Source organism: Xiphias gladius, chromosome 17 (genome assembly GCF_016859285.1).
Source record: "Xiphias gladius isolate SHS-SW01 ecotype Sanya breed wild chromosome 17, ASM1685928v1, whole genome shotgun sequence".
NCBI classification, from domain to species: domain Eukaryota; kingdom Metazoa; phylum Chordata; class Actinopteri; order Istiophoriformes; family Xiphiidae; genus Xiphias; species Xiphias gladius.
This window is the reverse complement of record NC_053416.1, coordinates 4,613,979-4,639,753: the sequence shown is the minus strand read 5'-3', so window position 1 is coordinate 4,639,753 and position 25,775 is coordinate 4,613,979. Positions and strand designations below refer to the sequence as shown.

Genomic DNA, 25,775 nt, shown 5'->3' with positions numbered 1-25,775 from the left:
CATCTCCAGTCCTGCGGTGTATTCGAATCGTTGTTTGCCATGTCCTCGTTCACTTCCCCTCAGCTCTTCACATCACGTAGCTCTGAAGAGTTCACTCTGCGCTGCCCTTTATCAGCACCAGAAAGCAGACAAACACAGTTAGCAAGTAGCTGGTGGACGCGGTGAAGCATTTAGCAGCTCGGGAGCCGGACGTTTCCCCTCTGGAAGCCGGGAGAGATGAAAAACAGGGCTAAAAGAAATTGAATATTGGACTTACATTCACCAGACGCCCAGACACGCGAATCCAAATGAAAGCTAATGTTGCTCCAGAACTGTTGTAGGTCTAAATAAGCAGCTGCTTGTTCAACATATCAACATATGTCAATATTGCCCCCAAATGCCGCCGCCCAAAAAAAATAAGTTATCGCAGGTCTGATAATCACAAAACATAACTTGTTTTAATGTGCGTCAGGAGTTGGAAGCAGCACACACAGCTGTAGGTGACTGGGTTAATAAAGAGCACGCTGATTACTGATTGGCTCCTGCATGGCGAGGAGAACAAGTCTGATTCTGAACCAAGAGGTTTAAACTCACTGTGACTCATTTTGCCCCCCCCCCCCTTGATCGATGCATATCATTTCTGCCGTGGCCATATAGTATATATACGCATGTAGACGTCGTTTATTTTGCAGACTAGCGGCTACTGTGGCCAATAAAATCAGCACACCCCCACCCCCTTGAAAATACGCTTCGTAAAGCCTCCAGTGCCCTCCCCACGGTGACTCATTGACAGCTTTGCCGTGGAGGGCCCAGACCAGTCTCCCAAAAAATGAAATGAATGTTCTCGGGGTCCAAAGGCTTCGATATAAAACACCTCGAATACAGCCGACTCCATGGAACAGGTCCTGGAGATATGAACAGCCCGGTGCCCGTGTTTTCTGTGGGTAACGATCTCACACATTTCATTTGGGATATTGATGGCATGTCATCACCTCACTGCGACCGTAGCAGCTGAGTGACAGAGGAGAGCGTCCGTACACCTTCGGCAGAAAATAACGAGGCGCTGAAAGTCGTGTGCAGAAGCAGACATCAGTGTCTGGAAAAATATTTCTAGAATTTCTAGAATTTTACTGAAGGGATGGAGTAGGTTGCAATCGGTTACGCGTTTATATTCAAACAGTGACTGCATTATGGCCGATACTGTGAGACAATAGTCTGTGTCTAGATTAGTTCCTAAACTGAATTCATCGCAATGATCCTGTTTACGCGACACTTTTACCGTTTGCTGAGGCTCCGATGTGTGAATGTCTAGAGAAAACTGCGGAAATCGCAGCTTAAATGGATTTAACAAAACACACACTTTAGGTTTCCCGCCACCGTTAAATGTGGTCATGAGGTCTTTCAGAAGGAAGAAGATTTCGCTCGTTGCGGCACTTTGAAAAAAACGTTTTTCCAATCGGACGCTGCGGGCGGAACAGGGTACGGCACCGGGTACGTGCCACCTTCAGAAAACTACGTGGACCTACGAGCCCAGAAGAAAAACCTTTACATCCTACAAGCTGTTGTGGTTGACAGACATCTGCAAAAATCACTCCTAGGCAATTATAACCTGATTGTTCAATCACGCTTCCTAATTCCAGTGTTTTGCGGGGGGGGGTGTCTTTGTGTTCATGTTTTAACTGGTCCTAATGGGACTAGTGAGCTAGTGTTGTGCAGGGGCTCAGGAGGTAGTCAGGAATACGCCTGGTGGAACTCCACGATTAACTCGTAGGGTTTTGCAGGTTGCCATCATAAATTCCAACAGTGTGACTGAAAAGTGACGGTCGACAGCAGCTACAAGACTTTTAAAATCTGCCATAGTTTCATTATAGAATAATCTGACTTCACAGAGAGCCCGACACCACGTAAAGCTGTTGTTCCACGGGTTTTCCGTAACTCACTGCCATCTGCCATTAAGCGTTTCTTTCAAATGTCTTTCTGAAAACACGTCCTTGGAGTTTATTATCCAAATAATAATGACAAAAACTATTCATTTTATATTTATATAATTTAACGTTACATAAACAGCAATATTACACGGTTATTCTTCTTTAAATGACCATTCGTGTCAAGACAAACTTAAACTACTGCTTGACATACTGTTAATTGAGGTTATGTTCCAAGCCTGGATTTCTTTTTGGAGACTGTGTCTCCAGATTTTCAGCGAATGCCTTGGCGGGTACAAAGTAATCATAACTGATAACGACAATAACTGCATCAGCCGCAGGAATAAGATCCAATTGTGCTTTAAATCAGGATTTGTAGAGTTCACTGCGGTTCATCTGTTTGGGCATATTTTGATAAGCGATGCACTCTTTGGATGTGGGGACTAAAAGTTTCTCTATGTAATGATTTTGGTCAAATTAAGTGAATAATGCAGCACCCAGTCAGTCCTCCCAGCTCCCTGCGAGCCCATTCATTTTTATTGCGAGTTTCATTTCCAATATTAGTCCACATTCCATCTAGCCCATGCACTCGGCTGTCTCTGGCAGTCCGCATCTGTCGGCGAATGAGCTGGCGTCCTGCGTCGGCCTGTCGTCACCCCACCTGCCCCCGCTAGGGTTAGCTACCTGTTGGACACCGCCGAGCAGCTGAAGGTGGTCTCTGTTGTTATTCAGAAGAGGAGCACATAAAAAAAAACAAAAACAAAAAAACCAATCTCTCCCAAATTGCATGCCATGCCCGGAGAAATCTGATTAATGGTCTCTTAACAAGTGCTTCAAGGAGGCTCCGCCACTCCCATCACCCAGGAATTCAGCGTAAATGAGGGAGTCAAGGGCAAGAGTGACCTTTTCAAATATGCTCTCTCATAATGGCCCATGCTGGCGCCTTTAGTTTTAGCCGCACGCAGACACTAAATGAACAAACGTCTCTCTTGCACATCCCCGGGCTCATGCATTGAAGTCTCGGGCTCTGCGGGACTCCTCGGAGGCAGGGCGGCTCTAAAGACAGAAACGCCTACCACCTGGTTAGACTGGGACACGCAGATCCCCCTCTTGAGTTTAAAGAGAAACATGAGAAAACATTCGACACGGAACCAACTGTACCCATGGAATTATGGTTCTAGTAAATGCCAAGGCCCTGGGGGGGTGATACAACCAAATAAATCGAGGCCGCCCAAACACTTAAAGTTTTAGTGTTTTGGAACTTTCCTCCTTCCATGTCCTAACATGGGTTCAGGAAATGATTGCAGGCTTTCAGGGACAGAGACAAACTGCGTCCTTCCTGAGCCGTCAGAGGCTGAATGCATCAACCTGTAGTGCCTATGTTCCAGACGGGAAATAAAGCCCTCATAAAACCAAGAGGTTCGGGCTATCTGGGTGGATTTTACTAGACTTAATGACAAAACACCGAGTGCAATACTTTCGGGGTGCAGGGATTTGCAGTTTTAAATTCAAACTGAGTTTCTCTGCCCTCCAATCATCCACTGCCAGTAAATTCTGTGCAGTATGCCCCACATAATGTCTACGGCCATTTATTAGAAATTGATTTAAGAGAGTAGGCCTGCCTCTCCACTATATGCCTGCCAACCCCGCCCTCTGGTGGTGACAACGGGGAGGCTCGGCTTCAAGCAAGCAGACTTCAGTTTGGGCACTCGCTCGGGGGACGCTACCCTTCCACCCGATTGCGCGTGCTCCTAGGAAAGTTGAGGCGAATGCTTGAAAACCCTCGGGCGTGGAGCAGAGAGCCAGCGTGACATCAGTCAGTCCATTGGATGCAACTGAGCAATCAGCCGGCACGGCTGCTGTTTATTGGCTGCGGTTTCCCCCAAGACCTCTGCCTCCTCCTGGGGATGGATTTAGAGAATCCCCGAAAGCTTGAAACAGTAAATATTCCTCTCTTTCTTTCAGTCTAAAGTTAAGTTCAGTTTGTCATGTATTCAAATAGTGTGTATATACACGTGTATGTATATGAGGACATGCTTGAGTTTATCATTTCTTTAGGAAAACAATCAAAAAAGAGAAAGGGGTTGAAAATTCTTTCACTGAAACAAGGTGTGAGCAGTTAGAGGCTCTTTTACAGACTGGAGCTGAATCCGTCGGCAATGTTGGGAATCTTCTTCCTGATTCTACCTGTACGGACTCCTTCGGATCAAGAGCTTCTCCTAACGCTCTTAAAATCTTTATTTGTGAGCCTGTAAGCTACAGGCCACATGAATCCTCACTGGCAATAAACGAATGGGCCTTTGTCACGGTGGGCATTAGGACACGTCATGGCAGAGAAGGCACAGGTGTTAACTGATAACATGAACGAAGGCTCAGTTTTATTTAGGTGTTTCTATTAAGCGGTGTGAGTGAGCCAGCGCTGGTGAGCCCTGAATGGGATGCACCCACTATCAACATTATTAGTCACGCCTGTGCTTTTCCTGCAATAACAACAAGTAAATGGGACAGGGTTACCGCAGGTCACACTTGTCGACTGACTCCGCTTCCTCAGTTGTTTGGTATTTCATCATCTAAGCCTCATGTGGCAGAGGCAAGACACCGATAACGTTTCCTTGTAACGATTCCTGGCCCGGTCCCGTTTATCTTTCCTGTTCCACCTCTGTCTCTGCATCCGGCCACATTTTCACTTGCCCAGGCCCCAACACCAGCCAGTTCGTCCTGATCACTGCCAGACCAGGTGTTGTCCTTCGCGCTGCCTATTTCTGGACTCGCAAAACCAGCCTGTTATTTGTTCTGTTGTTGCCCTTGTTACCTTGAACCTGTTCCCGCACCTGCCTGCCTGCCTGCATTTGGGTCCTTGTTTCTGTTGCCTCATACACCGAATGTGTTGATATTTCCGAAAGTACTTAAAGCTGCATTCACTGATTTTTTTTTTTTTTTGGACACTTAGGGGCAGCATAAGTTGCTAGTTGCTATGGCTAACATGTGAAAAAACATTGTCTATCTACACATGCAACAGACACGCATCAACACTATCTTTAATTTGGAGTTTTGTTTCTGGCCACCTATATTCACCCTCATTTTAGCTCCATTTTGCTCCCCACTGACTCCCAAATGAAACGTCTGATTCTTTGCCCGCTAGATGTTCACTATCTGGTCGCTAACGTCGCCTGTCTTTTGTTGGGTGCTGGACAGGTAGGGTGCGGTGTGTTTATCAGAGCTTTTTAATATAAAAGCACTGAGGATGGCGTGAGCACTTTCAGTCGATGCCAATTCTCTTTCACTTAGAGGCATCTGAATTTGCTCCATCCAAACGAATGAAGAGTCGTCTCCGTGCAGCGTTGGTAAATGAGAGCGGGCGGAAGTGTGAGAAAGTCTTGTGCCGGTTCCATGGCCTTTCCTCTTATCGTTGTGGGACTTATGCGGACTTCCATCAGGATGCGATTTTTGAATACCAATCACGCCGCGTCATCTGGCTTTCGGCGCACATCTCCGAGCGACACGGAGATAGCATTCCAAGGCCAACGACATCCAGCGGGTGCCACCAACCCGTCTTGGTCCGACACTAGAGGCACATAACCGCGGCCTCCTAATGACCTCCCCTCGCTGTCTAGTTCCTCTCTACCTCCTCCTACTCTGAACACAATCGCCAGCGCACTGTATTGTTGGCACTGCCAAGTGGCTGATTTGTAATCAGCTGCCTTACTCTGAAATTAATAATTAATCATTTCCCCCACTGATACTTATTTCACACAGTATATCCCCACTCAGCTCTGCCAGAACAGTCTTGAACTACTACGTGCCTGCACAGGTCTCGTACATTCACAGTACCACTATGTAGTGCTGGGCACTACTTGCTTTGGCTCACTAAATGAATCATGAATGTCGTTCTTCCTGATGCCTAATTGTAGTTATGTATTTATAGTGTGTGTGTGTGTGTGTGTGTGAGAGAGAGAGATGCTGCTTGTCCTTTTCTTATAGAACAAGTCTGGTATGTTCAGTTTTTCTTGTCAACCAGGCTCACGAAAAGACCAAGACCAACAATGCATTCGTCTGCCTCTCAAAACTTGACAAGCCCATTGAAACAAATATAAAGTGCCATTTAAAAAAAAAAAAAAAGTCACAGGAGTTTCCTTAAATAGCTGTGCACTTTTGTTTTTAGCAAACTGTAGTAAATAGTGCTTTTTCTGGATGCTATTTTCAGCCACGGATGAAAAGACATTTGATTCTCTATTTAGTGTTTACAGCAGCAGGATGTTGTGAACAATGTTCAACGCAATTAAGGAAAATGTCATCCAGTGCAAAAAAGCGGCAGATTTGTGTGTTTTTAGTAGTTTATGGACAACGAAATGGTCTGAACAAATCAGGCTCTGGTCTCACAGGCAGTGCTTTGTGATGAGATCAATTTGTCAGGTCTGGTCTGCTAAAGGAATTTGTCGACAATAAGAAAAAGATAAAATTGCCAACCCTGTCCTGTAAGGGGCAATATTGCCGACAGCGAACCTTTCTTGATTCGGATTATCCAGCGTGCGTCACGACTGGCTGTAAATTGCTCGGTCTCAGCTGGTTGCGTTGTGGGCAAACGGCCTGTTGTTGTGCTCGGTTCTGTTAGTGAGGGGAGGGGGGATTGCTCAAACAAAAATGTTCCAGGACACTGTACTCAAGAGCTGTTTATTGTCTCTGCCCACCTCCTGGATGCAAGCTGACAGTCAGGGCACGGGTACAAATCAGGAGGAGCAAAAACAGTGCTACACAAAAGCTAATCTTTCTTAAACCACCCCAGTGGAAAGCTGACCGACGAACCCACTGACCCTGTCAACCCTATAGCTAGAATGGCCTAACATGTTGAACATCTTTTTTTTTTTTTTTTTTAATGGAAAGGTTTTCTGGCATTATGGAAACTGTTGCATTGTTGACGTCCCGCACGGCGGCAGCTCCGCTTCTGCTCCAAATATTCTTGGAGCTACACCTTCATCCCGTTTTCAGAGCAGCCCGTTCAGGGGCTGCCACCGGGCCAGATGGGTCTGCTTGGTGGTTTTCGGGTCTCCAGGGCCACTTTGACCTTTGCTCATCAAGACCGGCAATGGTTAGGCCTGCTTGGTAATTCTGCCCTGCTGCCATCTGCCCTTTGAGTGTGTGAGGAACTTTTCATCATTTCTTCCAACGACAACCAGCAAAATGACACCATGTATTTAAAGCGGCTTGGCTTGAGAAACATTTGAGACCCTTTTAAATTCACAAAACTAAGATTGCGCAAATGTCAGGAGTCGGAATCTAACTTTCAGGGATAAGTCTGGCGAAATTCTGTCTTTTTCCTTGTCAACAAATTCCATGGAAAGACTAAAATCACCAATGAACTGATAATACTAGCAAGTATTGCCTGTCTACCCTAAGCCTGACACAGCTTCCTTTGTGTCCTAGACCTCTGTGTGTCTTCCAGACGCTATTAAAGACACATCAGTGAGCCACACTTCACTGAGTGACATGTTCCTGTATTAGAATGAGCGTGGGCGCTATAGTTTCCTTTAGCTGAAACAAATACACTGTCTTTCTCTTGTTGGATAACATTTGCTAAAAGTTAAAAGTGTCCAGCTGTTTTTGGAAATAATAAACCGCTTTTCTAAAATGAAACTATGTATTTTTGAGCTGTTTTTAAGGCTTTATAAGCCACAGATGGGCTGAAGAAGGACGGACTAATGCATTTTTTGGTCTTTTAATGGAATTTGACAATAACCAAAATACTGAATACGGCCGGATTTTTGTTTTAACTTTAAGACAGCTTGACACATGGACCTCTAGCACTTAATATTTCCATGGAATTTTACTTCCAGTACAAGCAGATTAGTTGAAGTTATTTCCGCTGTAGAAACAGATAGAGACTATGTGGCGGGGTATAAAAGGAGTGCCAGGGACAATGTGATGTTGATCTTTAGAGACAGTTTATTTAAACTTCATTTACAGCAGTTCCACTGGAGAGGAAAAAGGATTTGAATGACATCCTAGCCACATTAAACCTAAGGTCCTATCTACTGTATGTACAGGGAGCGGGATGCAGCTCGATAGTGCAGAAGGCACAGAGTTGGCTTAATACTAGCCTGTAAGCGCTCCTAATATTACAGAAAGGATAACATAATGTAGAGCCAAGATTGCTGTGAGATGTCGGAACTTTAGAGAAAAACATCCCTCCACCGTTTTCCCTCCAGTCCTCGGTGATATGGTGGAGTAGATTCAAAACTACAACAGCAAGCGTGGTCATTCGAGCTTCGTGTAGCTCAGAGGTGATGAGTAGTGTGTGTTTGAATTTGTTCTGGAAAGCCGGTGCGTTTTGCAATACGTGATATATAACAACACACAAAGGAAACGCAAATGAAACTGGACAATGTTAAGGCATTTTGCAATCAGAGATGCAATTCTAACCAAAGATGATAAAAATAGTAGATCACAGAAAGAGGGATAAGACGCAAGTAAATGCATGTCATCGACATTAATTATGACAATTTGGCAATAATGTGGCATGCTTCACTCACATCTTCAACTTCCCTTCGCTCACGTACACCCCGCCGAACCCCACCCGCTTCCCATCGAACAACCGAAAATCTCCAACCGCCCAGTGAGACCTGCCGGATTCTTTCGAAAGAGCCCGATCGTGAGCGCGCAAGGAGACAGCGATGAGCGTGAAAGCAACAGATGCATGCTCAAATAGGACACACATCGGAATCAGGAAGACTTGTCCTAGCGTCATTCAACGTGGAGAGAAGACGGTATCACAACCATTAGGACCAAAACCTAACACCTTTCACTCCCCCACGTACACGCACATGAAAATCAAACAATAAATGTACAAACTGTCTGATACAATAACGTGACAAGAGATTCATTTCTGCCACAAGAAGATACACCTTATATGAATACCACTCGAACCAAAACACAATTCAAGTAAAGCCTTTTTAAACAGAAAAGAGAAAAACAAAAACAAAAAATCACTTGGAATTCTTGCATCTCAGATTTAGATTATGCTTCTTATCAAAAAGTACATTCAACAGGTACATCAATTATGGAACGAAATTATAACACAGAGGTAAGTAAAATCTATCAGTAACTGCTATTGAAAAAAGCCATACATAACATATATTAAAGGCGGACTTAGATTGTTGTTACTCTCTTGTTTTCCTTTAAGACTGTAGGTGGGTTTGGACTTGATACTGCATCTTCTCTGCATCTTCTCTGGGCAAAGACTGTTTTTAGATGAGCTCGGACAAATTTAATAGATTTTACATTTGTGTCAAAACACCACAGTGGACAGAGGGTTGGTGACCCGGGATTTTAACATTAACAATCTTAACCTGATCTAATTAGACTACTATTTTGTTTTCCCTTTATTGCAAATCCAATGTGTTGCAGTACATTTAGAATAAGTGATTGTCAAAGTCTGCCATGCTCTCAAAATGCGAAAATTTCATCCTTAAAGCTACAGTTTAGATTTTCAGCACACCACAGTCACGACAACTCATAAAAATGTGCAAAATTTTCTCTGTGCATGTCAAGGGAGCTGAGCTTGTTTTATTTCTGCGCCCAGTCAAGTCAATATAGACTTGTGCACTGAAGAAGTCCCATCACTCTTTCAGGCATCCGGTCGCTTAGTCGCTTGGAACGAGCTTTCCGGGAATCACAGTCTAAAGCCGCCTTTATTTATCTAACATTTTTCCGAACTCACTCGCACACACATTCACACACCAAGTGAGTTTCTGCACATTTTGTTGTACTACAAAATAATAAAACTTAAATTATCTAATCATAAATATATTAATTATTTAAATATAATGTGTTAATTTATAATTATATTTATTTTTAGGAGGAGTCGAATGTGTCAGATCAAACAGTTAACATGTGATCTTGGACCAAAGAAATAAAAAAATAAAAATAAAAACTTCTCCCCGGGACCACATAACACAAAATGTGCAAGAAATCTTAAGGTGAACCAACTATGCAAACACTTGAACACGTGCAACTGGTTTTGATTTGCTTAAAATAAAAGCACAAGTAATTGAAAAGCATCCTAAAATACAATAACTCAAGGGCCACTTGACATTTAAATTAATAGGACAAAGATCACGACTCATGTTACCGGAATAGAACAAAGAGAGAGAGAGGTGGCTGTGGACGAAGGGATTGACAGGTTAATGTTGGAAAGAGAGAAAATGATCTCCCCTGCCTATTTTTAAGCAAGCAAGTCAATCATGTGCTACTGCGGGTAAGGCAAGATAATGTTTTGCTTCATCCAGGTGCAACAAAGAAGAACATCACATAAGTGTAGGAGCCAAAACAACAAAACTGCTGAAGAGCGACTGGCAGCCAATGAAAGAAAAGAGGCAGGTGAGTGATGAAGCCACAGAGGAGAGAAAAACAAAAGGCAAAAAATTATATATTTTAGGTGGGACACTTTTCCACTTGTCTCAAAATAAAAAACAACAACAGTTTTCAACACAAACCACAGGTTCTGCATCTTATTTAACTGCTATTACAATGGGACTCATTCATGTTTCTGTTGTTGATGTTGTAGTCTGTTCATACTGTATATTAATGTGCACAGTGCATTTATCTAAGTACTTTACTCCAAGTTTATTGACACTGCAGACACACAGGGGAAAATGGATATTTAATTTGGTAGAGAGAGATTACCATTCAGAGTTCAATTAAATAAAAAACTAATTATGCAAAGCTACTTTTGAATGGGTTTTATGAAATGTCCAAATTCTGATCAGACTCTGTGTGAGTCTGAGTTTGGTGCAGACAAACACGCTACATTCATTCTCTTCCCTGATGAAGCTGCAATGCCAAGTGCATACTGAAGATTTAATTACAACTGTTTCACAAGCATCTCGTCCTCCAGCAAATATCTCAACCCCGGTGTCCAAGCATATTTAGTGCACTTAAACATATTTCAAGTGACTAAACATCATGCTCCCTCATCATGGGAGATAAAAATACTTTATAGATATCTCAAAACCACCTCAAACAAACATTTACAGCGGAAACTCATATCTGAAATCTATAATATATGTTGTGTATAACCCACCCTCTCTGGGGTTTGAAAATACCCCCCCCCCATCTTGCTTGATAAAATGAGACTAAATAACGGCTAGAAAAATGGCAATGTATTTCTTGAGTCTGGCCTCTTGCTTTGTTTACGTACTGCATGTTCTGACATGGCACAAGGGGATTCAGGCAAAAATAATAATAATAATAATAAAACCAAAATAAAAAGGTTTTGCACAGAATATCAGAATTCCTACAAATATTTACACCACAGATACAGGCACTTGTATATCTTTGGTTGGAGAAACCCAACATTGCAAGAGTAATGCATTCACAGAGCTTTTGTGTCCCTTATTGTATTTCCAGGGTTCACTAGGCAACTGGTATGTTTATTTTTATTTCTTCTGTTTCTTTGAGTTTGTCCATGTTACAGGTAAGTTCTGACATAGCTCTCCGATGCCTTTTTAACTCTCTGACAGCGCCACCTGCAACAGAAGAAATGCACTTTAGCGCAGCTGGCAACCTCGTGACAGAGATTACCGCATGCAACAACAAAAACAACAACAACAACAACAACAACAAAACAGTCAACGATCCCTGACAGAGAGAAGACACACACACACACACACACACATCACCACAAAAACTGGCACCATGGACAAGAGCAGTGAAATCAGATGAATGCAAGATGACAGAAAAGATTATTTAAGTTTGATAAGATTTCTTCAGGTAATTCTGACAACTGTAACTACTGTATATAGTAGCATATATATATATAACATTGCTGCTAAAGTCTCATTTTAGATATTACCACCAGAAGCTGCCGAATTAAGAAATTTTCAAATCCTAAATCTAAATGTGGTGGTTAAATGAATTATGCATGTAAGGACTTCAAAATCTCTTCAACAGACAAACTGTGACTCTCAAAGTCAAGGACGTCTCAAGTCCCGCTGAAACTTCCCTTTTACGGTACCGAAACGCAACACTGGTTAGCTGGCATCAAAATGCCGCAAAATTGTGATAGAAATCTGGATTTCCATCATGTATTTGTCCCCGCGTTAGTGGCGCTTCACTGGCGGGGCTATTCTTCAATAAAAATAAAAAAAACAGGTCAAGGGTACAAGATATGGACTCGTTCTGTGCTATTTGGTCGGTGGACATGGTTTTAAAAATCGCAGGGAGGAACAGCACAAACTGAAGCAGTCACAGTGAGCTCTTGGATGAAGATCAGCGGAACTTTAAGCTCGGCTCCACCCCCACCTGCCTGTATCCAAAAACAGTATAATTTGTTCTGTTGTTACCCCAACGCGGCACTCAAAGCCATCTGTTTGGCCTGACTCAGACAATGAGTCAGAGCATGCTGACCTAGCTCAAAATTGTTTATCTGCGAAACTGGTGTGAGCCGGCTCCTTGTAAAGTGGCTGTGAGGAAAGGTGATACATGTGGGTAATGCCGTCGTGCGCGCTGTGCTGCAACAAGCAATAAGACCGGCGAGGACAATCCTCCTTTAACCTTGGGAGGCAGATGTGACATATGCACGTACCGGGGCACAGCCCAAGGACCGTCAGCAGCCCGTAGCAATGTGCTCCCAGATTTTGTGGCTTTCGTGTGGAGTTACCGAGAACTCACCTCCTGCTTTAATCACTTTAAACATTACCAGCTGAAGCATAATTTGCAAATATGTTTATGTCAACATCGGCAGTATTAATACGGGCTCCCCGTTTCTTAAGCGATGACGAGTCAATGTGCCACATTTTCACAAGACATACAAAAATACAACCATAACATATAGGCATCCGTATATTTTGGAAAATTAGCAGAAAATCAGACGTGTGATTGGATCATGTCTTTGACCGATCAGTGGTCAATTGATGCTTGGCTGAAACTACCTGTTCACGTCATATAGCACTGCTGGTGTCTGTTGTACCTTCTCAGGGCAGAAGTCAGGGTTGGTTTGTCGCACTTTGCCAGGCCGCCCCTTGATGACTGCATAGCAGAACATAGTGATGACCATGACAAACAGGAAGTAGCTAGTGTGCATCAGGTGCAGGTTGATGAGGGAACGGTCGTCCTGGTAAGAGATGTGGGGAAAAAAGCATCAAACATCCCAGGTTAACCGAAGGTTTTATTAAAATCGAAAGGCAATTTTTCTACGTGCTGCCTACACACAAGGTCCTTTAGATGCGACATAACTGATCACTGCCAGTACCTACCGGGTCTGGGTTACAATACAGAGCACGTTATATCACAGTATATTCGTTTAATCATTACTTTAATAGACTGTGATTTAAATGCTGTACGAGAGTGTGGGACTAGTTTTTTACCGACTAGAGTTTTTGTCAGTTAACTTTTAATGTAGTTAGCTCATGTGCAGGAAGACCTTATACTGCATAGCTGATACTACATGCATGTGTTCTTTTGCCTCATTTTCAAACAACACCTGCAGCGCCACTTTGGGATTTTGTTTTTTGAGTGACATATTTGCAGTTTCATATTGAACTATGGATCCAGTGTTTGCTGGTTCTGAATAGGCACCATGTATGCACAGTTAATGTCCTTCCACCGCTGTTTTTTTTTTCTTCTTCTCACCACGAGGGCAGAGTCGAGTCAATAACTCACGCAACAATGAGTGGATTACGGTTTTTCTCTCCACACCACTCCTGGAGCTACTCGTCCGAATCCATTATCAAACATGACTCTGACTCAGAACTCAGGTTTGAGTAATGTTTGATAAGTGCAATGGCGCATACCATAACCGGCGACGTCCATAGTTCGATTTCCTGTTGGGGGACCTTCGTGGCATGTCACACCCCTCTCTCTAAACTGTCTACTGTCAAATAAAAAGGTATAATGTCCACCTTACCCCCCCCCTCTCCTTTGTACATGGGAGGTGACATTTAAAATTCTACCGTCAGACCAATTATATGTGGTTTGCCAAATCCATATCACAGTTTATACCACTCTCCCTTATGGCCAACTTAATAATTACATGACTAGGAGTCTTAAAAATAACTTAGTGGCGCTCTGTTTCAGGATAAAAATGACTGGCTGTTGTTTAATATAACTTCATGTCACTTGATATCAAAGATTTTTTAAGAGTTTTTTTTTTTTACTAAGTACATAAAAGACTAAGTTTAATTGCACAGGAAATCTGAAGAGTAAAGACATAAAACGTAGCTAGAAATGAGACATTCCCAGAAATTTTACAGCCGTTTAGGCTCCATTTGCCAAACTAAAAGGAAAAAGTAAGGAAGTGTCAAATAATTTCTCTGTTATTTTGTTGATGATGGTGGGAAAGGCTGTCTCAAGCGCCACTCCCGAATCCTCTGTGTGTTCAAGTGCGCTGAGATCAGGTAACCGTGCAGGCACAGCATATATTGTGACACTGTTTTAAGGCTCGCTGGACCATTCAGTGCCCAGTTTACACTCTTGTCAGTGGGATCATTGTCATCTACTGCCATCAGTATAGAAGACTAAATGGCTTTCAGAATGGACTTTGTGTTTGGTCAAATTTACCTTGTCTTATAAATGGATGAGCTCTTCAGATTTCCTGTGCAATTAAACTTAGTCATTTATTTACTTTGCAAGCAGGATTCTACACCCTGCTTTCAAAACACCTGAATAGTTATAATAAACAATCCTGCTGACATATTTGGCTTTTCCTGTATTTTTCTTGTGTTGTGCTACAATGACTTTAAAAATATAACATTTTAGAAAAGAAAGTGTATGTTAAGTCAGGTATAAAATGCTAAATGAACATAATGTAAGAGATACAGCTAAGCACATAAGTATTTGGACAGTGACACAATTTTTGTAATTTTGCCTCTGTACACCACCACATTGGATTTGAAATGAAGCCATCAAGATGTGACTGAAGTGTCGATTTTCAGCTTTAATTCAAGGGGTTTAATAAAAATTTAGCTAATTTTTTTTTCATAGTCCCTCATTTTCTTAGTGTCAAAAGTAATTGGACAACTGACTGACAATAACTTTCATGGCCAGGTGTGGCCTGATCCCTCGCTATTTCATGACAAATGAAGAAGATAAAAGGTCTGGAGTTGATTCCAAGTGTTGGATTTGCATTTCGTAGCTGTTCACCGGAACACTCAATATGCGGTACATATAGGTGTCAGTGCAAATGAAGGCCGTCATTAGGCTGAAAAAACAAAACAAACCTGTCAGACAGTTGGGAGAAACTTTAGGAGTGGCCAAATCAACAATTTTGTACATTCTTAAAAAGACGGAATACATTGGTGAGCTCAAAACAACTGAAGTGGATGATCACAGAATCCTTTCCTTTGCGAAGAAAAACCCCTTCACAACATCTAGCCGGGTCAAGAGCGCTCTCCAGGACGTAGGTGTATTATTGTCACATCTACAATTAAGAGCCACCTTCATGAATGTAAATACAGAGGATTTACCACAAGGTTCAAACCACTGGTAACACTCAAGAACAGAAAGGCCAGATTAGCCTTTGTCAGAAACCCTCTAAAAAAAACAAAACAAACAAAAACAAAAAAAAAAACTGCCCAGTTCTGGAACAAGATTCTTTTGACAGATGAAACCAGGATTAAATTGTACCAGAATGATGGGAAGAGAAGAGTGTGGAGAAGGAACTGACTAGCGGGGAGTTCCAGGTATTTGTCCTCTGGTGGGATCAGCAACACTTGCTAGTTGTTGGGGTCACGTGAGTTGTTGACCCTCCCGGTCATCATGTGAGTCGCTGCCGTCACGAGTCCTGGTGTGGATGGCTGCTCAGCTGTCTGGGGAGTGAACTTAAAACTGCATTGTAGGTGGCTGACAGGTGGTGTCTCAGACCCACCTCCTCTGTTTAGTGACGGCTGTTTGAGATTGACAAAGATGGCTTCTTTCACTCCTCTTTCAAACCATCGGTCTTCTCTGGCCAAGATGCGTACATCACTGTCCTGAAAAGGGTGTCCTTTGTCCTACACCTCAATAGCATCCTGATAGCTTTGTTTCAAATCCACTGTGGTGGTGTACAGCGTCAAAATTACGAAAACTGTCACTGTTCAAATACTTAAGTACCTAACTGTATTCACCTCTAATCATCTGGCATCCTGTTTCATCAATTAGTAATTATGTTTAACAAAAATGTCACAACACTGTAATCTTGTCGGTATAGTAACTTTTAAATTTATAAATAAGGCAAATTAATAGAAAATGAGAAATTAGGAATAATTTACAGAAATCAATACAAGTGGCAGAAGGCAGACCTTGTTAAATAAAATAAAAACTGTTAATCTGAATAATGTTTGACATCGGAAAATAAGGGGGTAGTGACTCACATCTGGAACAATGACAGTAAGCTTTGGGTTGAGGGCGTGGTACACCTTGCCGATGGCTCCTTTGTAACACCAGAAGGGGTTGTAGTCCTGACTGTACTTGGTATCTGAGTCGCGGACTGTGGTGAACACCTTGTACCAAGATGTAGCATTGGTGTATGTCTCCGGCACGCAGTGTGGCGGCTGCCTACAAACCAAAAAACAGACTGTTGTTCATTGACCCGTGTTTTGGAACTCTTCACGTTAGGTGGTTATGGTAGTTACAGCAGGAAATGTTCAAGAATTTATTGACCCATTTATATCTTGCTTTGTATTTACCCGTGATTATTTCATGATGTCTTGTTTTTAATATTGGACATTTTAAAGAAAATAAAATTCACAGGGCTACACCGTATATAACAGTAAAACAAAAATCTATATACTAGGGCAGAATTGTAGATAATTATCTATACTTTAATAGTTTTCATTTTCAAAAGTGCAGTTAATCTTTGGACCCCAAGAGGTCCAAAGTAGTATCCAAGACAACTAACACTAATACTTTCTACTTAAGTGAGATACTACAGTGTGACATTCAAAGGGGCTGTCCACTCTGAAAGCAATGCAGAAACTACCTATAACAAAGTCATATCTGACATCTGATTAAGCTAAATGACACTGCTGACAGCTCTCAGTCTCCACTGCGGCTGCAGTGCTATCGTCATAGTTTCACAGACTGATAAGACAAGCTGCTGCTCATCCCCTTAAGGTTCAAAAGGTCCTGGTGCTTGTTACACCCAATTACCGTCATGCATACTGCATTTCCTACATGATATCCTTTCCTCTCGCTCATTTTGACACGTTTCACTAATCAGAACAAACAACACACTTATGCCCCGTGCACGAGCGTGCGAGGGCCCTGCAGGGCTTGTAAATTCCTAATTTGCATGTGAAAATCATTTGTGAAACATGATGTGAAACAAGTCTCCTTAGAATCACAGCTACTAGGGCGTGGGGAGATTTCAGCCACCGCTACCTCGGTGGCAGCCTGGCTTGGAACCCCACGCAGAACAACAGACGGGACTACCTAGCTGCGAACTAGGGAGAGCGGAGTGGTGATTTAGACTCTCTAAAAAAACTGCATTCGGCTGAGTGTTACAGACACCATTACAGAACTGTAATGGCTGTAACGTTACAGGCTAGCAGAGCAAGTTAAACATTACCAGACAACAGCAAATGAGTTGTAGTACCAACTCACGGGATGAATTCTTATCACTTATAGCTTTTAAAATCTGCTGGCAACATTTGCCATTCCAGCTGATGGTTGCCAGCTTCAAATAAAGAAGCTGAAAATGCAACCGTCTCTGGTTATATTACACCATGTGTAACTGCTATCTGACCATAGGGACAATGCCACTGCAAATCCTGTGAAAGAAATTTGAATAATAATTTCATTTGCTAACTGCTAACAAATATAAAAATGAGACTGAAATAGATGTGCAGACATAACATCTAAGAAAACACCACCATGAAGATGATGAGAATCTACAAAAATCAGTTCAGCTTTTAGTATTAGATTGATCTGATTTAGATTTGTTGTAGCCGATTGTAAGGAACAATAAATACCTCTATGTGTTTTGCCTTCATACTCATCCAAACACTCATGTATTTTTTTCTCAGAGACCATATCACCAACTACTGTAATTGCTTAAACACTGTATGGATGCACTAAAAGTCATACCCAAAAACACAGTGAGAAATGATGTGAAGATAAAAACATTAGGATACTCTAGTTCATTTAGTCAGTTACCACCCAGCTCTGGGGTTCTAGGCAGAGATATAAAGTGCCTTCCCATGAGTCAGGGAGGCGGTCCAACTCACACTGTGACTGGGAAGATATTGCTGGCCGCTGTGATGGTCATGCAAGTGCTGAACACCACCTGCTCGCAGTGTCCGTGCAGCACACAATCGTCTGAGTTCCAGGATACGGGCAGGGTGAAAGTGATGTTTATTTCTTCATGGGCTTCCCGTCCTAAACACAAAAACGTGACTTTACAACGAGAGCATAACAGATTAGTATAAGATTTACATGATTAGACGTGGACGTCAAACTCCACACTGAGTTGTTTTCGAAACAGCCTCGCATATTTATGAAACCCATCCATGACCACAATTCACATGTCTTTAACTTGCATATCCACCTCTTGTAATTCTTATGTTGACATGGGAATAATTGCTTGAGATTAACCACAATCAGGCGAAAAAAAACCTACACGCCTTGAGAGAAGCGCCTCCTATCTCTGAGGAAAATACTGGAGCCTAAAACAATCTACAAAGCATGCATACAATCCCCACAGCAGGAGACCGAGGACAGCCACAGCAGCAGTACTTGATGTCATACCAAGCTTCTCCCCTGATAACAAATGACAGAACGATTGTTGGCTTATGCAATATTTATCAAACGGCAAAGGGGATTATAAGATTATCATTCAGACTGAGTGGACTCGTGGGTGTGATTGAGGATAGATGTAGGCGGACAACCATGAACAATGAGTCTCAAAGCGAAAGTAACTCCAGTTTTCACACGCAAAGTCAAACAACTGTTGAACTTTCTAGTTATTCTAGTTATTCATCACGTGCTTGATCTAAGAAATTCTCTCTCAAAATACACTTGAAGGTTAATTAGATGGAGAAGCAGACATGGCAACCATAATTCAAGATGAGCATTTCTGCAGAAAACCAATCAGGACGTCAAAAATAATATCTAATGTATAGGCTGGTCTACTTAACAAAAGATTTGTATACACATCCATGCACAATGATTTTTTTAAATACAATTTTTATATTACTTCATAAATAATCAGGGCTCCAGCGTGCATCCATTTAGGTCACACATGCTACCAAAACTCTGTCAAGTGCGACTAAACATTGTCACTGGTCGCAACGGTGCGCTCGACATTTACCAGGTCTCTCTCTCTGTGTGTGTGTATGTGTGTAGCATTATTTTTTTTTCGCCCATCCGTATTCTGACAAAACCGGCCCCTGTCCTGCCTCTGATTGTCTCTGACACTGATATTCTTCTTTGCTGAATGTGGGTGGGGTGGGGAAAATAAGTGTAGGTGTGTGTATGTGTGAAACTGCCCCCTGTACTCCTCCTCCAGCGACATCACAACCTTAAATGATACTGATATTTCAAAATTAAGAGATGTATCTATTTTTTTTTTCCGTCAAGAAAAATGCCGTGGTGCCCGTTACACCTGTCCCCGACCCTGAAAGGCCCAGTCCAGACTCGACATCATCAGCGCAGGTTTACCGCTCCAACACCTGTCTCCCCTGTCCCTGGTAAAATGTCTAATCCCAGCGTTTCCCATAGATTGTGTGGGAAACAGCGGCAGAGATGCCCTCATCTGACTCTGAGCCGGAGCCTTCAACATATAAAAAGACCGAAATATGTGCCTTTGCTAAAGAATGGCTTGTTCAATTTTCCGTGGCTCTGATATAGTAAAATGGCCAACTTCATGCATTGCATTTATTGATGCCAAAGCACTGCACCATTATTCCTCTTTACAATCATGTATGTGATGAGTTAAAAATTACCAATGTGTATGGGAACTGAAAAAAAAAAAAAAAAAAAAGGTAAAGCTTAAAATGTATTATTTCAGCACCAAAAGGTGCAGTGACACATTTTGGGTGCACCTAAATGAAAAGGTTAGGCATACCAGTGCAACCAATGTAAAAAGTTAGTCTCAAGCAGTTTCTAACATTAATTGATTTTGCAAGGCACCAATGAAAGTTGCTGTTGATATTTCCAAGGAATACTCTATTCCCCCCTTGTACTGTATACGCCCTATTCAGACAGGTCTGTTTGCTCGCTTTAACACAATATTTGCATAGCTCCTTGTTGACTTTGCTCATCCATTCTAGAGCCTTTTTAAATCTAAAAACAAGATTCATGTTGTTGGCAAAAAGCTGAGCCCATAACAACTATAGCACCACACAGAGAACAACAAACAAGGTTCTGAAGCAGGCGAACGGCTGTCTTTGCAAAATTGTTAATTAAGTTATCTATCCGCTTAGGGGTGAAATTATTAGAGCATGCCAGAGCTTATCAAAACAGAGCAAGTATTTGGAGACAAAATGTCCTGAAAGACAGAAAGCTAAAACCAGAGATAAAGCCAGTCTGGGTAGGATTAATATCAGTGTGTAAGGCTGTAACAAATACAATTACCTGGCCTTACCAGGGGAATTTAATCTCCTTTGAACAGAGATAGATACAGAACTTTCAATTTGCTCTGTCACTAGGTAATGAAATAACCTGTTTAGATTGACCATTTTACTTTTCCTCACGACAATGATGTTTGTTTTGGAAAGCCCTCACGTCCACTACATATTTAATTTTCTTCAAAGATGACATCTGATTCAAGCAAGGCATTTCATGTTAGTAATTTTTGATTCATCTGATTTAAGACCAGCCTGGAAGACGCAAATCTGCAAAGTTCCTAAATTCTTTCCCTGTGAAGCTGTAGAGCCAAAATACATCGGAAGCGAGATGCCAAGAAAACACACATGTTCATGTGCCGCCACAGGAGACCAAAGTAAATATTCACAAACAGATACATACGCTTGCAGACGTGATGTATTCAAAGATAGCGGTATTCACATTTTACTTCGCTCCTGCCTTCTGAAACCTATAAGGGGACTGAATGGGAACAGCTTAATGTTTCTCAAAGACGACACTGTTTGCTCACTAAGTTTAAGTAAAGTCACTACACAGAGACATAAGTTAAAACCCACTGAAATGACAAACTCCCACCCTCAAAAGGAATGAATTACCTCTGTACAGCAACCACACAAGAATAGTCCAGGTGGCAGATAACTCTTACTTTTCATGTAGCAATATCAATGTCTTTGTGACATTGTTATTGTGACAGTGTGTTTGAGTCTAGAGTGCAGATAAGAAGATTTGCGGTTGCAAGCAATAGCATTCACTCCGTATGCAAAATTCACGCTTTGTGAGATTTAGTGAGAGTCTAAACCAATCTGAAACATCAGTGTGGGCACTTAGCAACGATTACACTAATTGGTCACCATCTGATATATATTGAGCTATAACAAATTGTGGTCCTTTATTTTAGCTGTCTATGGTAGCTTCCAGTATTTATTGCTTAATCTTTACAGCCCTACCTAAATTCCACTTAACACAAAAAGATTTCCTTCTGAACACTGACTACTGGCAAATAAACTAGTGACGATGATAAAGACAACCTACCAGACAGACCCACTTGCTGGCCCAGCACTGTGGCATACAGATGGGTGATATTACGGGAGTACCCTCCAAACGGGCGCTGGGGGTCCAGCGTGAGGGTGATGGGGACTGAGATGTTGATGGTGCCCGAATCCTCTAGCAGGAGGGGAGCCTGTGTGCTGGAACGAGCCTGGCCGCTAGTCACAACCATGCTCTCTGGCGTGGTCGACTCGTTCAGGCCGTGCTTTATCGTTTCATTCTCTGACACACAAAAGTCCAGCTCATTGAAGCGCAGCAGAAAGGTGTTCCAGTCCTGACAAAGAGTAAGTGTATTTTGATTGTTTGACATGACAACATGTTGTGATTAACCTATTATCTGATTTACACCTGGCACTGGCACGTGTCAATGAAATCATATTTTACTTTTCCACATCAAAATGTGGAATACCATGCACAGAACCTCCCTTATGATATTTAAGTTATGTATTAGCAGATAACATTTCAACCCCCTTGCTATATCCACTGGTATACTTACAGTCCATCAAAGTATGACACTACCTACGGCTTTTTTGATTTGCATATGTTTCTTGTTCATATTTACATGCAAAGGTTTATTTCCATTTGTGAACCTTCTATTGGATGCACACTATATTCACACTTTGTCTGGATTTGACTTTTTGTTCTCTCCAATTAAGGTCTTTATAGTCATGTGCACATTACAGCCAGGTGGAAAGCGGGACAAATGTACTGTGTAGCTTGCACGGTGTATCAAGATAACTGGATTCCCTAATTGTCATACTAAAAGGAGTTTCAACTAGCCTTGCAGACTGAAGTGGGTGAGACTAGAAAATTTGGGCAAATGCATCCTTGTGGCAGAAAGCAGGTCACAAAGGTCAAGACATGACATTTACAAATAGCAGTGACCACATTTTACTCGTACTTGAGAGATACTTAAAGGAGCATACCATATAACTGAATCTCTTTTAAAGAACTGTGACGGTGTTCCTCACCTCTGTCAACTCTGGAGACTTAATCTCTTTAATTTTGAAGAAATAACCGATGGTCAGGAAGGCGATGGCCACTGCACTGACACTGATCATAAAAATGACCAGTGGTGGACGGTTGTTGATGTAGCTTCTCAGGTTCTCTATAGGATTCAACAGGTACACCTGCATATGGACAAATACACAATGTGCCGACATGTAAGCAATAATCTTGTGTATCACATGGGTTTCTAACAACAGTGCTAAATAATAACGTTTGACACAAACACTTTAAATTATTCATTATCTGTATCTATGTATTCAGTATAGATAATGAAGTCACAGATATATAAATCTGACCTAAAGAAGTGATAACAGCTGCCTTGGCCAAAAGTGTCTTATCTTAAGTCTTTATTAGGTACATTTAAAATATTCAAAATGCGATGCATTCAAAAACAAAAAATGGGACAGACAATGTGGTTCAAAAAAAGCATATAGCAGTCCTGGACACTGTGGATTTGTTTTAGATTTAGGGTTAAATTATGCAAAAATTAAAGGTAGTTTATCTGAATCTACATGTAATTCAGAATCTGATGACTTCTTACAGGTTATATACCATTGTGACTGCCATGCCAACAGGGGCTGACAAAGAAAAACGTGTATTGTGCATTTTGCGCAATTAATGTTTCTTAAATGTGCTTCACAATGTAGGGTAATTTAGAGTAGCACAAACATTACAACTAAAGACAAAAATATAAAGAGAGATATTTATCCATCATCAAAACACATCCCCAAAACAACACATTTATAGACAGCAAAATCTTAACAGCTAAAGTACATACTTCAGGTCCTTTCAAACGTATCTAGTGTTTGATGCTACAACAGCTGCTTATATTTTCTAATCATGAAACCTAAAATCAACAGGTTTAACTGGTTCAACAAGATGCTTTTAGCAGTATCGTGATGTTTCACTGCGACATTCGTCGTCACAACTTTTTAAAACCATCCATTTAATTTAGCCAATGCGTCGGTTGCATTCAAGGCCCAAAATAGCAATGATGTGTCATGTGTCATTGTGGTTTACAATAAAATTTTTAACTGACATGTCAAACAAATGACAGACAAATCTGTTAATGAAAGGATGATGGAATGCTTGCTTAGACAAATACTGTAAAAACTTTACGATGCAAAAATATTGTACACTTGTAATCCACTGTACACCAAATACAGAGCAGGTGAGAGGAGAAACTATGTCATATGAAAAGGCAGAAAACAAGATTCTCATTTCTTAAATGTGCCAGCCACTTCAATAGTTTTACAGTCTAAAATATTTTTAAGTTTGACCAAATAAAATCTACCCCTTGTGCCCATCGTCTTTTGCAGTTTAACGTGCTATTTTAGCGTTTCCACCGTGTTGCAGAAGTAAGATAACCGTTTATGCAAATACTTCCTAAATGTGTGAGTTTGGCAACCCTGGGACGTCTCGCCAACTCGGGAGATGTTGTAGCTACCTGCTTGTGCACGACTTTTAGCCATATTCCTCAAGTCAACGTACCGCATCAGTCAGTACAGCGAGCTAGGCTAGTTTCCATGAAAGTTGTACTTGGTTGACCCCATGTGAGTTTATCTTCCCCCCAAATACTGAAGTCCCAAGTACTGAAGCAAGAGTTCAAAAGTTGGCACTTTGTTGGAACAAAAAAAAAAAACCGTTAATGCTTTCAAACTGCAGGGACCCTAACTATTAAAAAAGGGACGGTAATTCTAATTCTACAAAGTGCGGAAAACAAACATCTTTAAAATGCAAGGGTTTTTGAAACAAGCGCTGTGTTTGGCTCCCCCCCAGACAAGACAGCGCAGCCAGCCAGGTGACAGAAGCTGTCAACCCTGTAGCACGATGAGCTAGCTACCTGGCCCTTTGGCAATTCTTCCGAGATGCGACAAACGTGAAATATTAAGGGTCGAACTATAACGTCGCCAAAATAGCTGGCTAAATTTAATGAAACAACACATTAGCGGTTCTCACCATTTTCTCTTTCTGTGCATGCGACGGATGCTAGCTGGGAGTTTCGTTGCGGGCCACAATAAAGGCAGCAGTTTTGATAGCAAGCTAGCCTGTACTGCTAGCTTGCTTGCTTGCTTGCTTGCTCGCTCGCTCGCTTGCTTGCTTTCCTGCTTTCCTGGAGCTAGTCCCTCCTGAATATACCGCTGAAAAGCAAGAGTCGGTGTTCGGTGGAGACAACCAGGCTTTCAGCGTTAAAAACACCACGTATACTCCTTCCCATTCTTTGCTCTATAGTTGACTGCAGGTCTGATGAGAAGTGTCTCTTGCGCACAGCCTGGAATAACGTCAATAATATATCTGGGTCCTCCCTGCCGACATCTCCTCCGCGTACCCGCGCACTGCGTAGTGGAAGCGCCGCAGCGCCGCCTTCTGGTTATTTCCGTAGAATGTGCGCCCGAAATTGGTCGTCCATGCATTGGAGGACGTTGACCCATACGCAATTTTCGTAGACGACGAACTAGCGCTCACCGTGTTTACACATTTTCGAAGGCCCTTGCTGCATTAAGGTACCGTCGGAAAAAAATAAAGCGCAACGGGGTTGCGCAACTGACGGATAGGTGTGCTTGTTTCGTGTGTCTAACTTGGGTGTTTTGTCCTGTTTCATCAACTATGTAGTTTTGTTTTGTTTTGTTACTGACTGTGGAGCTGTCAGTTACAAAAGCTGTCAAGATGAAGATGACAGCCATGCACGAATAACGTGGAAATATCAATTACTGAAGGCGATAACTGTAATAATAATAATCATAATAATCATAATAATAATAATGATAATAATTTAGGTATTCTAAAAATACCTATTGCAAGATGCAGAGTCTAAATAGTTGAGTGATTATGAGTGAAGCCCAATTAATGTACCATTTCTGGAAGTCATAGAAGGTTATATTACCAGTATCAACCTGTAGTAACTTCTGCGTTGGTGCTCTTTTCACCAGACCTGTCAAGAACCTCTCTGAGTATTTACCAAGGAAAATTATGAATTATAAATGGGACTAGAGTAGGATTTAATTCTTGTCACACGTTTAATTGCTCACAAAACATTTTTATTATTTCTAGACCAGTAAGAGCTCTGACATGGAGTCTTTGGAGTGCCATAAAAATAATACATCTGTAAAAGAATAAGAAAATCTATTTGGAAATAGAAAGAAAATTAAATAAAAGAATAAATAAATGTGGAAATAAGAAGACAACTAACAAAATAAAAAAGAATAATTATAAAATAATATAAATTATATATATTTATATATATTCATTTATTTGTGTATATTT

At 41.6% G+C, this 25,775-nt stretch overlaps 1 protein-coding gene across 2 annotated transcripts; it reads right to left on the bottom strand.

Moving 5' to 3' along the window:
• Positions 1 to 7,821: 7,821 nt before the first annotated feature.
• tmem248 (transmembrane protein 248) lies at positions 7,822 to 24,877 on the bottom strand. 2 transcript variants are annotated; one of them, XM_040150118.1, is made up of 7 exons: positions 24,471 to 24,877; positions 22,475 to 22,633; positions 21,489 to 21,777; positions 18,101 to 18,251; positions 16,247 to 16,430; positions 12,830 to 13,011; positions 7,822 to 11,425 (listed from the first exon to the last, which is right to left on the bottom strand). In XM_040150118.1, exons 1-7 carry the CDS (start codon positions 24,471 to 24,473, stop codon positions 11,368 to 11,370), a joined length of 1,026 nt encoding a protein of 341 aa, XP_040006052.1. In that variant the 5' UTR covers positions 24,474 to 24,877; the 3' UTR covers positions 7,822 to 11,367. The 2 variants fall into 2 exon arrangements, with proteins under 2 accessions (XP_040006052.1, XP_040006053.1); XM_040150119.1 differs by having other exon boundaries at positions 12,868 to 13,011; positions 24,471 to 24,875.
• Between the last annotated feature and the right edge of the window lie 898 nt (positions 24,878 to 25,775).